Below are 14,015 nucleotides of genomic sequence, written 5' to 3'. Positions count from 1 at the left end.
CCAGCCACTGCCCTGAAGGTGTAAAGCTATAGATGAGCTCAATACAGCTCGTTTCATTGCTAATTTCAGAGGGCATGTAGAGCTTCTTGTATCCCTAGCTTAACAGACAAATTGACTTTCTAATTTTAGACCAGGAGAGTTCTGCACACTCAAAGACCAAAAATGCTACTTTTCTGAAGGAATTAAGTACAAATTTTTGCTACTGAAAACCAGAGCATCTGAGTGACTTTCATCTTGCCATGAAAAACGGTATTTAGGAATGTTGCCCCACAGGCAGATGTTTAAAAACAAGCTTCAGATTGCTTGTTCCTTGGGAGGTGACTGTTTAAAACAGCTCCGGGTAACCTTCCCCACAGCATGCCACACTGCAGCGGGTAATTGCCCTGGTTTTAGAGGAAGGCAGCAGGCAGCTCGTCACAGCCGATGTGCTGTCACCAGGACACCAGTGCTCACAGCTTGGCCAGGAGGGTCAGGCATGCTTTGGTATTGAACCAACACCTGACCTGAACACCCCTTGTGCCATCAGAAAGGCAGTGTTCCCTTCCCTTTACTGCTTAGTTTCCCTCTTCTGCAGTGTTCTGGCAATGCCTCGTTAGCACCCAGCACACAGCTGCTCTGATAGTGTCCCACCTCTGGCTCAGCTCTGCAGAAAAGGTAAATATAGAAAAAGAGAAACAGAGGCTCAGACATACACAGTTCTGCACTGCCTACACAAGTGAATGCCCACATATCTGCCTTGGTTCTCGGGAATCCCTCTCTGGCACCTCAGCTTCAAGAGCCTTTTTCAGGAGGAAGGCTCCTGAAGAGTAGGAAGGGCAGAGCATCCATAGCTCCTCAGAAGTGGGCAACCTGGTCAAACACCACAGCATGAATATCCATCAGCGAAGTGCTGCAACAGTTATTACCACACCTTTAAGCAGGATTTACAGACTAATCTAACCGGCAATATAGAAAAACAAATGCATTTATTAAAACTATATTAAAAGGATGCCAGCTTGGCAAACGAAGCAATGTAATTTAGTCCTTCATGTGTTAGCATTGCAATGATCTTCATAATACACATACTGCTTTTTCCTGTAGTCTTCATTTAAATATTCGTTTTCTTTACTGCGGCCCCTAACAAAATTCTTCCTTCCTTGCTTTCAAAAGTTCCATTTATTGTATTATTTCTTATGGAAAAATAAATCCTCAGTCTCTCAAGAGAAAGGGGGACACAAGCATCATCTTCCACCCCAGCTGGCCAGCAGATCCAGACACACAGTACTGTGCTTACCAGTAACTCCCCTAAGAGTTTTCACCTGCCTGGTAATTGCACATTCCTTTATAACTTAATTCTTCTGATGGAAGCATCTGGATTATCATTAGCAGCTTGTTAGGACTTTCTCAACATGTTTGCAGGTAGCGATTACAATTGCAGAGTAAAATCTTTATTTGTGGTTTATCCAAGGAGCAGAAGCAGCATTTCTTTTCATACACAAGATTAATCCCTTAAACCCCTAAACAGGAGATATTTTACTAGTGAGTTACATAAGCATGACGAGAGTGCCAAAACTAGAAACCTAAAGAGCAAAAAACTGCTTTTACAAAACAATTGCCAATTCCCATCATCTCAAAGGCTTGATCGAAGGCTGCATTTTCTGGAACTGCACATTTATCCCCATGCACTAGAGCCAGCTAAATCCTTGATCATCTGCTGCTTAGAGCTGCTGCAAACAAGATTTAGATTCATGTCATTTATGAGAAAAGTCTTGATTTTTTAATAAATGGTAATTTTTCAGCAAGACATTGTAATTCTCTTTGAGACTCTTAAGGACTAAGTCAGGGGTTAATCTCAATAAAATACATAAACCAAATACAGAACACACACCCACAACCCCTCTCTTCCAGAGTTCTTGGTATTGAATGTGCATAAAATCAGACCTGATTCAATCTATTAGAACTGAAAAAAGAATTGCAATGTAGACAGGATGTCTGCACCACTGAGTGTGTATGTGTACCTCTAACATAAAGATCTCAGTGAGAGTATGGGAATGCATCATTTGTGGGTTTGATAGATACAAATGCAACTAAGACCACTCAAAATTATTTGGTGTGCAGTCCTGACAATCTTGCCAAAAACGAAGCTACTCAGATATAAATTTTTGTATCGGGGGATGTCTTGATTGAAACTTCTGGGGAAAACCAAGCTAACATTGTAGCCATTTCGACATGTGCAGCAGGGTTCAGGAGAATGGCATTGCCTGTTCATATTAAATGTTTAGAATTGCAAATAAGCATTTCAAAAATAAGAGAACATTGCGATGTTTCTTATGCTTTCAAGTGAGGACTTAAAATCTGGCAACAGACGCATTGTTTGGATATTTGGATGAACTTTGGATTTTGCATCCAAGATGTAAAACTGCATTTTGTTTTCACTATAAAAATCTTCCCACATTCTTCCAAACTGAAAGTCTCAGTGGGTGACAGGGTGGGGGGAGACGTTAATCTTGACAAATACAACATAGAGAGACTTGTCAGAGTTTGTCTGCCAAATTCTCCTCTGCCCATAATCCCATGGGAGATGTACCATGTGTTCTTGCAAGAAAGACCGGTTTTAATGAATATGCATGACAGATTAATTCTAAGATGTCCTAATTTCTGCTTTGGAGTTTTGAAAGCTTCTCAATTATGGATGCTGACAAAAGTATAATGTATGTACAACATATATAACACACTGCACATACATTATATTTATTAATTCTTTGTTAGTATTTTATTATTGTCTTTTGTTCTCTTGTATGCCTTTTGCTTTTCTTGCCTTCACTACTTCATGCAAATATCTGCACACGTCTGTAAGAAAATTAATTGCTTCAAGAATTAACAGGAAAATGTATCTCGGAGGAAACACTTCATAATCGATCTGTTTCCAGGTACAATATTTGCCACTTAGGAATAGATTAATTGGATTGAAAATTATTCAGTCTAATTATTTGCTTTCCAGTATAAATTAAATGTAAGAGTCAAACAAACTAAAAATGAAGAAGTTCCACTCAGTACTTTAGATTCTCCTGAGCTCACAGTGCTCATGAGATACATAGGCCTGTTTTCTACGAGGCTGCACCGTGTCACAGTCAAGCTGGCACATTTATCTTCACATGGCATTACTCTGTGCCACATAGACTTCCATTTCTTAGTCTCTTGGTATGATGACTTCATCTTTAATATGGGGTAAGACCACATCTGCACTTGCCAATGTTGTTATAAACAAACCTATGGAGACTCTGGTGCATTAAGGTATAGCTAAAAAGGGAATTATGTAAATACCAGAATCAGATGTTTTGGGATTGATTTTACAGTTGATTTAGAAACGCAGCGTAAGAAGATGAAAGTAATATAGTCTTACTTTCAGTGGTATATATTGAATAGCTATCCTGTTCCACAGACCCCATGCTGAAGTTCACAAAACTTGGACTTAGGAAAGCTTCCAGAGCATCAAGACTTTAAAAAATACAGTATCTTGTTAATATTGAAGGTATTCTACGAGCATCTCAGTTAAAGCTGAGGAAAAGGCAGGCACGTGCTCTTGCAAAATTCCAGAGAAAAAATTATGTCAAGAAAGGATGGAGATAGCAGTCATCTGTTCAACTAATTGCGCATTTGAATATTAGCTTCAGGTGATCCCTGAAACAAGGAATAATATTAACACATTTACATAAGTCCAAGCAGTCCCTCAACTACCACCCTGACAACGAATTTCAACTACAGAGACATCACAGCAAACTGATCCCTTTGTCTTTCTGTACCATCAACAGGAGTGCACAGTAAGTGCTAGACGGGCTCTGTATCAGCTACATCAAGACCAGCCAAGGCTGGGCCTGTATCAAAGGCAAAACAGCAGAGCTGTCACTTACTCACATTTTAAAGTGCACAATGTATGAAGTCATATTTGTGCTTCTTGCATGAAAAAGCTCTCAGGGTTCCTGAGTAACAAATGGAAATGTAGCCTGTAATAGTCCCTGTATTCTTCCAAAGAATTGCGCAACATGCCAGGCTTGCTGGCTCCCTTATTTGCCGTAGAAGATACAGCCTGGCTCCCCACTCCTACACACTCTGAAATGCAGTTTTGTCTAACATCTTACATAACATCTTTTCTATGCATTCCTATGCTCACTTTTGTGTCAAGCTATCATGCATAAAACACATGATTCATAAACTTACACAGTGAGGATGGATTTCAAATTGAAAGATTCAGAGACGCAAATTGAAAGTGTATTGAACATTAAAACAGCTCTATAGAACACTAAAAATTTATACTCCAGATTACATCCTAGGTTGGAAAACGTTTGCAGAAGGAGGAGTGTGTTGGTAGAGGTGGAAGTACTGCTTGTTGTTGCAGATTGCCATGCAGAGGGAGGAATGAATCACATTACACACTCCTTCTGTGTAACCCAAAATATCCAGTGATCACACAGACAGCTCTGCCTATGGAATCTTACACCTCAGTTTTCAGTCCTGTTGCTGATTTTTATATATGTCTGTGTGTATGTATGGTGGAATCAATGCTGCCCACAAAGACAAGGCATCCTACTATCCTAACAAAGTCCAATTTCTTCTATTGGTATGAAAGCCAACAGAAAGTCTTCAAAAAGAAGTCTAACTCACACTATCAGCTCCTGATAGTAGACTGGGAAGGAAGGCTTTCCCTGACTAGAAAACAAGCAAGCAGCCTTTGGTGCTAGTTGACACTCAAGGGACTAGTAAACAAGCAAGCAGCCTTTGGTGCTAGTTGACTCTCAAGGGACTAGTTAGCACATGAAAAGAAACAATTCCCATGTGACATGAGTTATTAGGGCTCATGCAGTTACAAGGGGTCATAAAACAACACACCGCTGACTTCTGCATTGTCTTCATGACAGCTCAGAGCAGCTCCTGCTATGTCAACCCACTTTACTGCATGCACATAGACATTAACAGACGTCAGTACACAGCCTGAAGGTTTAGCCCATATCCCCTCTGCACCTTTAAGATGGGGCAGCAGCACTTTCTTACCTCATTAGGGGTGATTAAAAGGCCAAGAGCTGACTAAGGCAAAATAATTAGAGGATAAATTATATCTGCATCATCAGTTTGTATAAATCAACCATAGATTTTTAATACTGCAATCCTGACTCGTCCATGTCATCAATATATCTATACATTAAGCCATAAAATAACTCAAATGCCCAGTGAACTTCAGCTTTGTACTTGCAGATGTAATTTAGTTAGGATTAGTTTTACTATTTGCATGGATGCTAAACTGTATAACGTCATTCTGTTAACCTTCCAATCCACACTTTGATGTCTGTTGACTTGTATGTGTTAGCTGGGTTTAATTACCTTTTTCATCCAAAACAAGGGAACCCTCATGCCTCAACAGCAACAGGCATATTTTCAGGCTCAGCTCATATTTAAAGTCATCCGCTCACTTTCTCACTCTCTCAGTAATTTGTATTACTTGTTACAAGATTTCCTCCAAGGAAAAGAATATCAACAGCACCATCAGATACTTTCACAGGACACACTTTTGCATTTAATATTAGATTTTTAATAAACAGGAGATTACTCACCTGTGACAGGTAGCAAACTGGGTTTGTCCCACTGCAATCGTTAGTTTGAGCTTTGGGACTACTAAAGTTTAAGGACCACAAACACAGAGCAAGCATGATGATGAATCCTTAAGATTCTTAGGGGAAATCATTGCTCTTCAAGTTTGATATTATGTTTATCACATTGAATCACACCAGGATAAAAATAAATACAGATTAAAGGGCATCTCCTCTACAATGCAGGTGGCAGAAATACCCATAAAACACCTGCACATCACCCAAGGACAGAGAAGAGAGGACAAAACCACCCCAACATGTCTGTGAATGATCAGCTCACTGTGACTTCTGTCAGCAAAGTACTTAGGCTTAGGTTGTTTCTTCCAAATTATTTCATTCCCAGTTCTGCACTTCAAGAACTCTCAATGAATGGGGATTAAGCTCCTAGAATCATTTATTGTTTGCAGATTTTGGAGGCAGACTGCTTAATCTGAACAGTAACTTCAGAAGGCTGCCTCTAGACAACTCCTTTGAGCACGGCGATGCGACTCAGTCCTGTTGCGAACTGTTAAGACAGTAACGAGTGGCGCCCCACAGGGATCGGTGTTGGGACCGGTCTTGTTCAACATCTTTGTCGCTGACATGGACAGTGGGATTGAGTGCGCCCTCAGCAAGTTTGCCGATGACACCAAGCTGTGTGGTTCGGTTGATACCCTGGAGGGAAGGAATGCCATCCAGAGGGACCTTGACACGCTTGTGAGGTGGGCTGATGCCAACCTCATGGAGTTTAACCATGCCAAGTGCAAGGTCCTACGTCTGGGTCAGAGCAATCCCAGGCACAGCTACAGGTTGGGCAAAAAAGAGATTCAGAGCAGCCCTGCGGAGAAGGACTTGGGGGTGCTGGTCAATGAGAAAATGAACATGGGCCGGCTTCAGTGTGCACTTGCAGCCCAGAAAGCCAACCATATCCTGGGCTGCATCAAAAGAAGCGTGACCAGCGGGTCGAAGGAGGTGATCCTGCCCCTCTACTCTGCTCTTGTGAGACCTCACCTGGAGTATTGTGTGCAGTTCTAGCGTCCTCAACATAAAAAGGACATGGAACTGTTGGGAACAAGTCCAGAGAAGGGCCACGAGGATGATCAGGGACTGGAGCACCTCCTGTATGAAGACAGGCTGAGGAAGTTGGAACTGCTCAGCCTGGAGAAGAGAAGGCTGTGTGGAGATCTCCTAGCAGCCTTCCAGTATCTGAAGGGGGCCTATAGGGATGCTGGGGAGGGACTCTTCATTAGAGACTGTAGTGACAGGACAAGGGGTAACGGGTTAAAACTTAAACAGGGGATGTTTAGGTTGGATATAAGGAGGAAATTCTTTTCTGTTAGGGTGGTGAGTCACTGGAATGGGTTGCCCAGGGAGGTTGTGAATGCTCCATCCCTGGCAGCGCTCAAGACCAGGTTGGACAGAGCCTTGGGTGAGATGGCTTAGTGTGAGGTGTCCCTGCCCACGGCAGGGAGGTTGGAACTAGATGATCTTAAGGTCCTTTCCAACCCTAACGATTCTATGATTCTATGACATGCCGAGTTACTTTTCAGGGGTATTTCCCTTTAACCACTTTCCTTAAGATGGTATGCATGTAGCAGTGATGTAGCCCTGAGCATCACTAACTGCAAGCCAACAGGAGATGGTAAATGCTGTCTTAACTGTACATCGGTATTTCTAAAGGATAATCCCCAAATGAGGGAATTATTACTTTATTTTTAACTGCTTCAAAAGGCAGCATCAGCAAGTCAATGCTAATTGTCACTTTTCCCATTTCCAGCAACATGCTCACAAAGAAAAGAACACAGGAATAGCCTTGTTCTCTAAGGAGAGCCCTAAAATTCAGCTGAGATAAAAGGCAATCTTCTTCACAATGACAGCTGAATTGCCCTGTGGCATCTCCTTCACATAAATGTCAGAGACAGAGGAGCAGAGTCCACCCTTAAGGTGCCAGACGGCTATCAGCATGTCTTTGAAGTGCCTTCCTGCAAGCCTTTTGTTTTTAAATGAATTGAATCTCTTTCAAACAGGTGGAAAAGTTGGCTAATAATACCTTTATCTAATAGTTGTTGGTTAATATTTCATCTCTTTTCTTTTGATTTGCTTCAAGATGATAACCATGAACCTTTTTTCTTGTCTATTAGCATTGAGTAGGATGGTTTCAAGAGAGATTCTGCATTTCTTGATAAATAAAATAGTTCTCGTCTTAAAAAAAAAAAAGAAAAAAGTGGGTCAGCATGTAAAAGAATGATGCACTGATGCTTGGCTCACACCAATTTACTTTCCCTCAAGATCTCAAAGGGTTCTCTCTCAGAGAGCACATTTAAGTTTTAAAATGAGAAACAAGAAATGGAAGTTTGTGACTAATTACTTTCAAACAGTGGGATGTAAACATGACTTCTGAGATGTTTACTACTTTCACATCACCGTAACATATAAACTCTTAGAACCTGAGAGGTTTCAAATAGCACAAGAAAAACCTATGAAAGAAAAATCAAAATGGCACACAGTATAAAACACTAAAGCTACCCAGGATAAATAAATCTGCATCTGATCATTATCCATATGCCTTGGAAGTATCAGCCTAACCCAACCCTCCACCCCCTCTGCCTGTCCAGCCTTTTGATATCATACTTGAGTATATCCTACTAGAAAGCATGTATGATGTCTACAGTCATTTTCTTGCTTTTGTATCATCATGATAAACTGAAGCTCATGGGAATCACACATGATGTGATGGGACAAACGACACTGGGAAATATTTTTGCTACATCATATACCTTTCCTGTAATTCCATCAAGCAGAAAATTATCTTTCCCAGCAATAACATACCTCTAGTTGCTAAAGTCACGTGAGCACAGAAATAGCAAGGGAAAAAATTAATGGTGATCTAAACCATAAAACTATTTTTATGAAGCATTTTGATGAACACCAGCAAGAGACATAATGTAATTATTGTGGCTATTAGGCTGTTATTTATGTCAAATTTGTTGCTTTTGTTGTTTCAGAAGCGTTTTAGGATTATAGCACTCTTGAGAGTCTATTAAATGTACTGGCAGACACAACAAGTAAGAGAATGAGGCAGTAGCTCACTGGTGTTACAACATGAAAACTAAATGTTAAATAACTAGATTTGAAAATGAGAAATATAGGGCACTAAGGATAATGTTATAAATGTAATAAAAAGAATGTATTATGCAGGAAAATCAAAGGCAATGCTGTCACAGGTTTTCTTGCCCCTGTTATTATCTAATATTAAGTCCTTGTATCATAAAACTGTTAAGAAAATTAGGCATTAAAATACAGTATCATAAAAAATGAGACACAGAGGAACAATGAGGGATACAGCCCAGAAAATACTGTCATTGTCTCTTACTGTGTCAATAGTCACAGACTGATTCAGCCACTCGTAGTTCAAAATGAAAATAAGTTTCTCTGCAAACAGCAGGACCAGCATCTGATTTCAGGCAGCATAAGCCAGTAACTCCTTCAATGCTATTAGAACTGCAACGCAAAAGTCAAGTGGGAAAGTATCAGAAGAAATGCTACCTTGGTAACATTTCCAACAACGAGCATAGGGAAAAGGAAATTGCCAAGCAAAGCTTATCCATCACATAATTCAAATACATCTGGAGATGAAGCAGTAAACGGTCACATCCAGACATTAAGGTTCTACCTAGAGATGGCCAAGTTTTGTCTAGAATTATTTTGCACTTGCTTGGATCAATGGCCTCATTCCTGCCTTAAGCACAGAAAACAGTAATGTATTCTTTAATGGAGTAACAAACTTTTTCACACAAAAATATAAACATGAATAAAGTATTTCAAGAGGATCGTGACCACATTAGTATCATATCAGAACAGAAGCACATCAGAATAGATCCGGTATATCTGCGTCTTTAGCCACCTCAGTCATTTTCCAAACCTATCCCACCTGGGATGCTTCCCATCCAACAGGAAACACAGGATCCCAGATCTTCCACTTTCATCTGTTCTCAATCATCACTAGTGCAGCAGAGATGCTCCATTTCAGGTACAAAGAGAAAAAGCACCAATCCAAGAAAACATTCAGAAAGTGCAGGACTACTTTAATCGCATCTTTCTAAGACATTCACCTCTTTACATGCAGAATTAAGAAAGGTCAGCCAACTTCCAAAGGGAGTAAGTGGCACATATCAGGATGTATCTCCCTGATTCACTGTTCAGTGTTTCTGAGCCACTGGTTAATTTCCATCATATCTTTTTCTATTTGGGTTTTTTCGATCATTTGCACAAAAACAGCAGGATGGAAGAGAGATCCTTCATTTAGGAGTAGCACTGTACAGATGCCACAAGAAGTAAGCCCATCTAATGATCTCATGGGTCAGGATTCAGAGTGTTACAACATGATTACTGCCTGTGAATGAAACCAGAAGAACTGGGGAGAACTTTATAATTGCTTCACCATTAATCTGGAACACTGTTGCAAGCCCATAATAAGCAAGGCACTGAGAACTTCAAATCATATTTGACAGATGGGCTTAATTAGTTATTCTCACACAGACTCACAATATTTGCTGTTAATATTCATTCTAAAACACCCTGCTGGCTGTGCTAATATTTGTATAGTAATCCTGTTACGATAAGCTTGTGGTGCCAAAACCTCAACAATCAAAAATGATGGATATATTTCAAACTCCGATAGAGAAATGCTCAGGCATCTTGGTTGACTTTGTCACTTGCACAAGTGCCTCCTTAATCCATGAAATTACACCTGTCACAGTAAGTTAGCTTTATTAACACTATCATCTGATCCATGTCAAATTATCAGAAGCACGAAGGTATCGAATCTTTACTTAATTAACATTGCCCCCTTTTCATTCACATGATCAGATCGCTTGATTTTTAGGAGTAATTAAACAACATACAGACAGAATTTGTCAAGTTCCTAATTGAACTATGGAAGCAAACAATTTGGTAAGGGACATCAATATTTAGCTGTCATTCATTGTGCAAATATAGTGACGAACAACACATCTAGATAAGGAAAAAGAAGTTTTCCCCAAAGCACTGAGCACATTCCCCTTCCCCGTATCATGCTTCATCTTCTTACAAGGAATAGCAAAACAGATGCAACTAAATTTGATGAGGAAAACAAAATACTGAATAACACAGTAGAAATATTTATGTTTGTTTACAAACAATGAGGAAGAAGTTCTTGAATGTGAGAAAACCACAAATCTCAACTCGAAGCTCAGATGGAATAAGTCAAACCAGAATTCCCACATATACCTTGTCTTCATCCAATTTTCTTTCCAGTAAAATCTTATATGAATATATATTTCTTTCAATAAACCTGAAGCAATGCTCATACTCAGCATGTGAAAGCACAGAATCCACAAATACTGCATGACAGGTGACATCATAATTTACTTTTTTGTGTACAAGGAAACGTTTTGAAGACTTGCCACTGAACGCTGAATATTGAAGGGAAATTAAGTTTTCAAGCTTCAATTCACCCATGAGGCTGCACTGTATTTTCCTGATGAGGAAGGAAAATCAGGCAAATGCACTGCATGGACCCAACAGGATAAAGTGTGATGGAAAACTCATTGTTGAAATAATCTTTGGGCTTGATCCAATGTCCACTGCAGTCAATGAAAATATTCACACTGTCTTCAGATAGCTTTGAACTGGGATTTTAAAGAATCTGTCTGACAGATTGTGCTAGACAGCAGGAAGCTCTGACCTTGGCACTGCTTCATTGACCAATAAAATTCAGTCAGGTATGAGACAATATATGGCTTAGATTGGAAAATACAGGATACTATAGCAGAAAAATGTGTAGAATCTGAGTTATAATGAGGCAAAAGTGATTAATGTCATGGTTATGAAGGGAAATACTTCCCTTCCTCTTTTTCCCATATACCCAGATTACAAAGACATGAAACTTCCTAGTTATTAGGCTCAGAGGGTATTTGTTTAAAAATTCTAAACCACATAATAAATCCACAAGGCCTCTCAGATTTTGTCAAATTTCAGAAGTAAATCACAGCACAAAACTCCATGTTATATGCAAGTTTTCTAACAGCAATGCCAAACACAATACATAGGCAGGCAGTCAGAGCCTTATAAATATGCACTTGACATACAGTTCCAGAAACAATGAACAAGAAGCAGCAAACGATATAGAAATGCATTCATTAAAGCAATCAGTTGTGACTGGAGAAGGAACATCCACCTGTCAGATGAAGGTTGTTTAAGACAGGTCAGTGTCCTATCTAAGCTGTGGCACAATGGAAATGGAAAACCTATTCCTTTCTGCAGATTAGAAGTTCCTATCAAACTCATCATCAAGGGTTTGATACTTGGAGTACATTTTAGTTTCCTCTAGATTAGAAAAAAACAGACAAAAAACCCCAAGCCAAAACAAAACAAAATCCATTCTGTAACTCTGTGACCCCCAAATATTCCAAGCAAGAACTACAAAAAAAACCCAAACCCAAAATAAAAAACCCCACCAAAACCAGCCCTATATAATTACCCCTTGCTATAATGCAAATCATTAGAAGATGTTAAACCCATCACAACCAAATTCCAAGATATGAAATACTCTCTGGAAACAATATCTCCTGCTAGCTTTAACTTGCTTTGAATATTAGGATGGAATAACATTTTTTTTGTGAAGTGTATGTGGTAGAATTAGCAATGCATTCCAAGATACAAACACAGCTTTTCCAAAAGCATTTTCGGCATGCATTATAATAAAACTTATTCAAGTCATGGCAAAACACTCTGAATAGGAAAATCAGCCGTTGGGTTGGTAAAAGATAGGCTGCTGTGACCTACCTGTTTTCAGAGGCAGCAGATTTCCTCTGGCAAACAATAACAGCTGGTGCGTATTTCCCAGTATAATCCACACTCTCTCTGATGTCCCACAAGTACGGGCTGCTGGCTCTTACACTGAAAATGTTCACACCTTTCTTCACCTTTGCCCTGGGAGGAACAAGAGGATATTTAACCAATTAGATACAGAATGTCAGCTCGATCTGTTACTTACTTCTTCATTATTTTCTCATTACTGCCCCACAGAAAATGCTACCACTCATTAGAGTTCAACAGTGTTACAAGGAAAAGAGATGAGAGAATTAATTAAGAATTCCATATTTTGAAGAAATGTTATCAAGATAGAAATCTTATTGAACTACGGTAATTATAGCTTTAGTCATAGCTAAATTAAGGAGTAGATAAGTTCTGGAGCACGCTCCTCACTCCTGTGCTTCCATTACTGACACTGTGCGCACCACTGGACACGTTACAGCTCTCCCTTAACTAGAAGCTATTGTATTGGAGATGGAAGTACCATTTTTGTCATGAAAAAAGTCAGGTTGTTGCTGGGTCATAAATCTGGATTAAGGAGTCATTGCTAGGTCTCACATTACAAGCAAAATTTGCCTTTTCTTCTCTCCCTCCCTGGATTACATGAAGATGACATTTCATATCTTTGCTCCATCTTTCATCATCTGAGTCCACAACATCTTCATTTCCTTTTAATACTGTTGGGTTTAGCTGTTCTATCAGCACTGATCCTAAAAATACGCAGAAATATCCTGATTTTTTCCAAAGGCAACTGGTTTTCTCAGAAGTCTTTCTATGGATGAGGTTAAACAACAGGAAAAGCTGTGTGACAAAATGTTACAGTCAGGATAACTAAAGTGGCTCCTACCGAGAAGTATTTTTTGGTTCTCATGTGTCAGCACAGTGCTTCTGGCTTCAAATGGAGAAGATGGAACTATACATATATACACATATATATATTTAAATGTGTTTTATTTACTCTCAAGCAGGTGTTGCATTCCTTAATTCTTTTCCTTTCTCTCCCTTTCTTTAACTATGTATCTAAATCGGTATCTTAAGGCACTACTGAGTTAGTCCACAGCTATTTACCACTGGCCACCTTACTGAATTAGGAGAGTTTCTGGTGGCATTAACTTTTGGGTTGTGAATGTGTTTACAAAAACAAAAAGTCCATTGTGGTCAAACAGCCTCATATATGAGCTGTCAGGAAATGACAGTTTAATTATATTTGCTTAAAATCTCATACACAAAATCCATTCGGTGTTATGGCAAGTTCTCAATTCTGAGCAAAAAAAACAAGAAGGTATGTGATTTTTTTGTATAAACAGCTGCTGCCATGCAGAGATGCTAATATCAGTAAAACAAGCACTATCAGCTCTGCCTCCGCATGAAATTACTTGAGAAATCTTTGAAGGACAACATCCACACAGATGTTTTCAGAATAAAAAGCCAAAAGGATTCTTTTCAACTGTCTTGGACAAAAAGGGTTACATCTCATTTCTCCTACCACTAACTCAACAGCGGTGGCTGCAATTTCCTTCACACACCTGGAAGGATTAATACATGAAGGCTGCCAATTTG

The 14,015-nt window shown here is 39.5% G+C and overlaps 1 protein-coding gene across 3 annotated transcripts in view; it reads right to left on the bottom strand.

Moving 5' to 3' along the window:
* Positions 1-14,015, bottom strand: part of TMEM132D (transmembrane protein 132D) — a 272,550-nt gene that overhangs the window by 130,623 nt on the left and 127,912 nt on the right. For all 3 annotated transcript variants that reach the window (XM_057414941.1, XM_057414940.1, XM_057414942.1), the window contains exon 3: positions 12,426-12,572. In XM_057414941.1, coding sequence (XP_057270924.1) covers positions 12,426-12,572 — 147 coding nt within the window. The remainder of the gene's footprint in view (positions 1-12,425; positions 12,573-14,015) is intronic.

This window comes from Pezoporus wallicus, unplaced genomic scaffold (genome assembly GCF_028554395.1).
Source record: "Pezoporus wallicus isolate ANWC-B61680 ecotype Strahan unplaced genomic scaffold, APGP_CSIRO_Pwel_v1 contig_8047, whole genome shotgun sequence".
In the NCBI taxonomy this organism is placed as follows: domain Eukaryota; kingdom Metazoa; phylum Chordata; class Aves; order Psittaciformes; family Psittacidae; genus Pezoporus; species Pezoporus wallicus.
The sequence above is the reverse complement of the archived record's forward strand: the minus strand, read 5'-3'. Positions and strand labels throughout refer to the sequence as shown.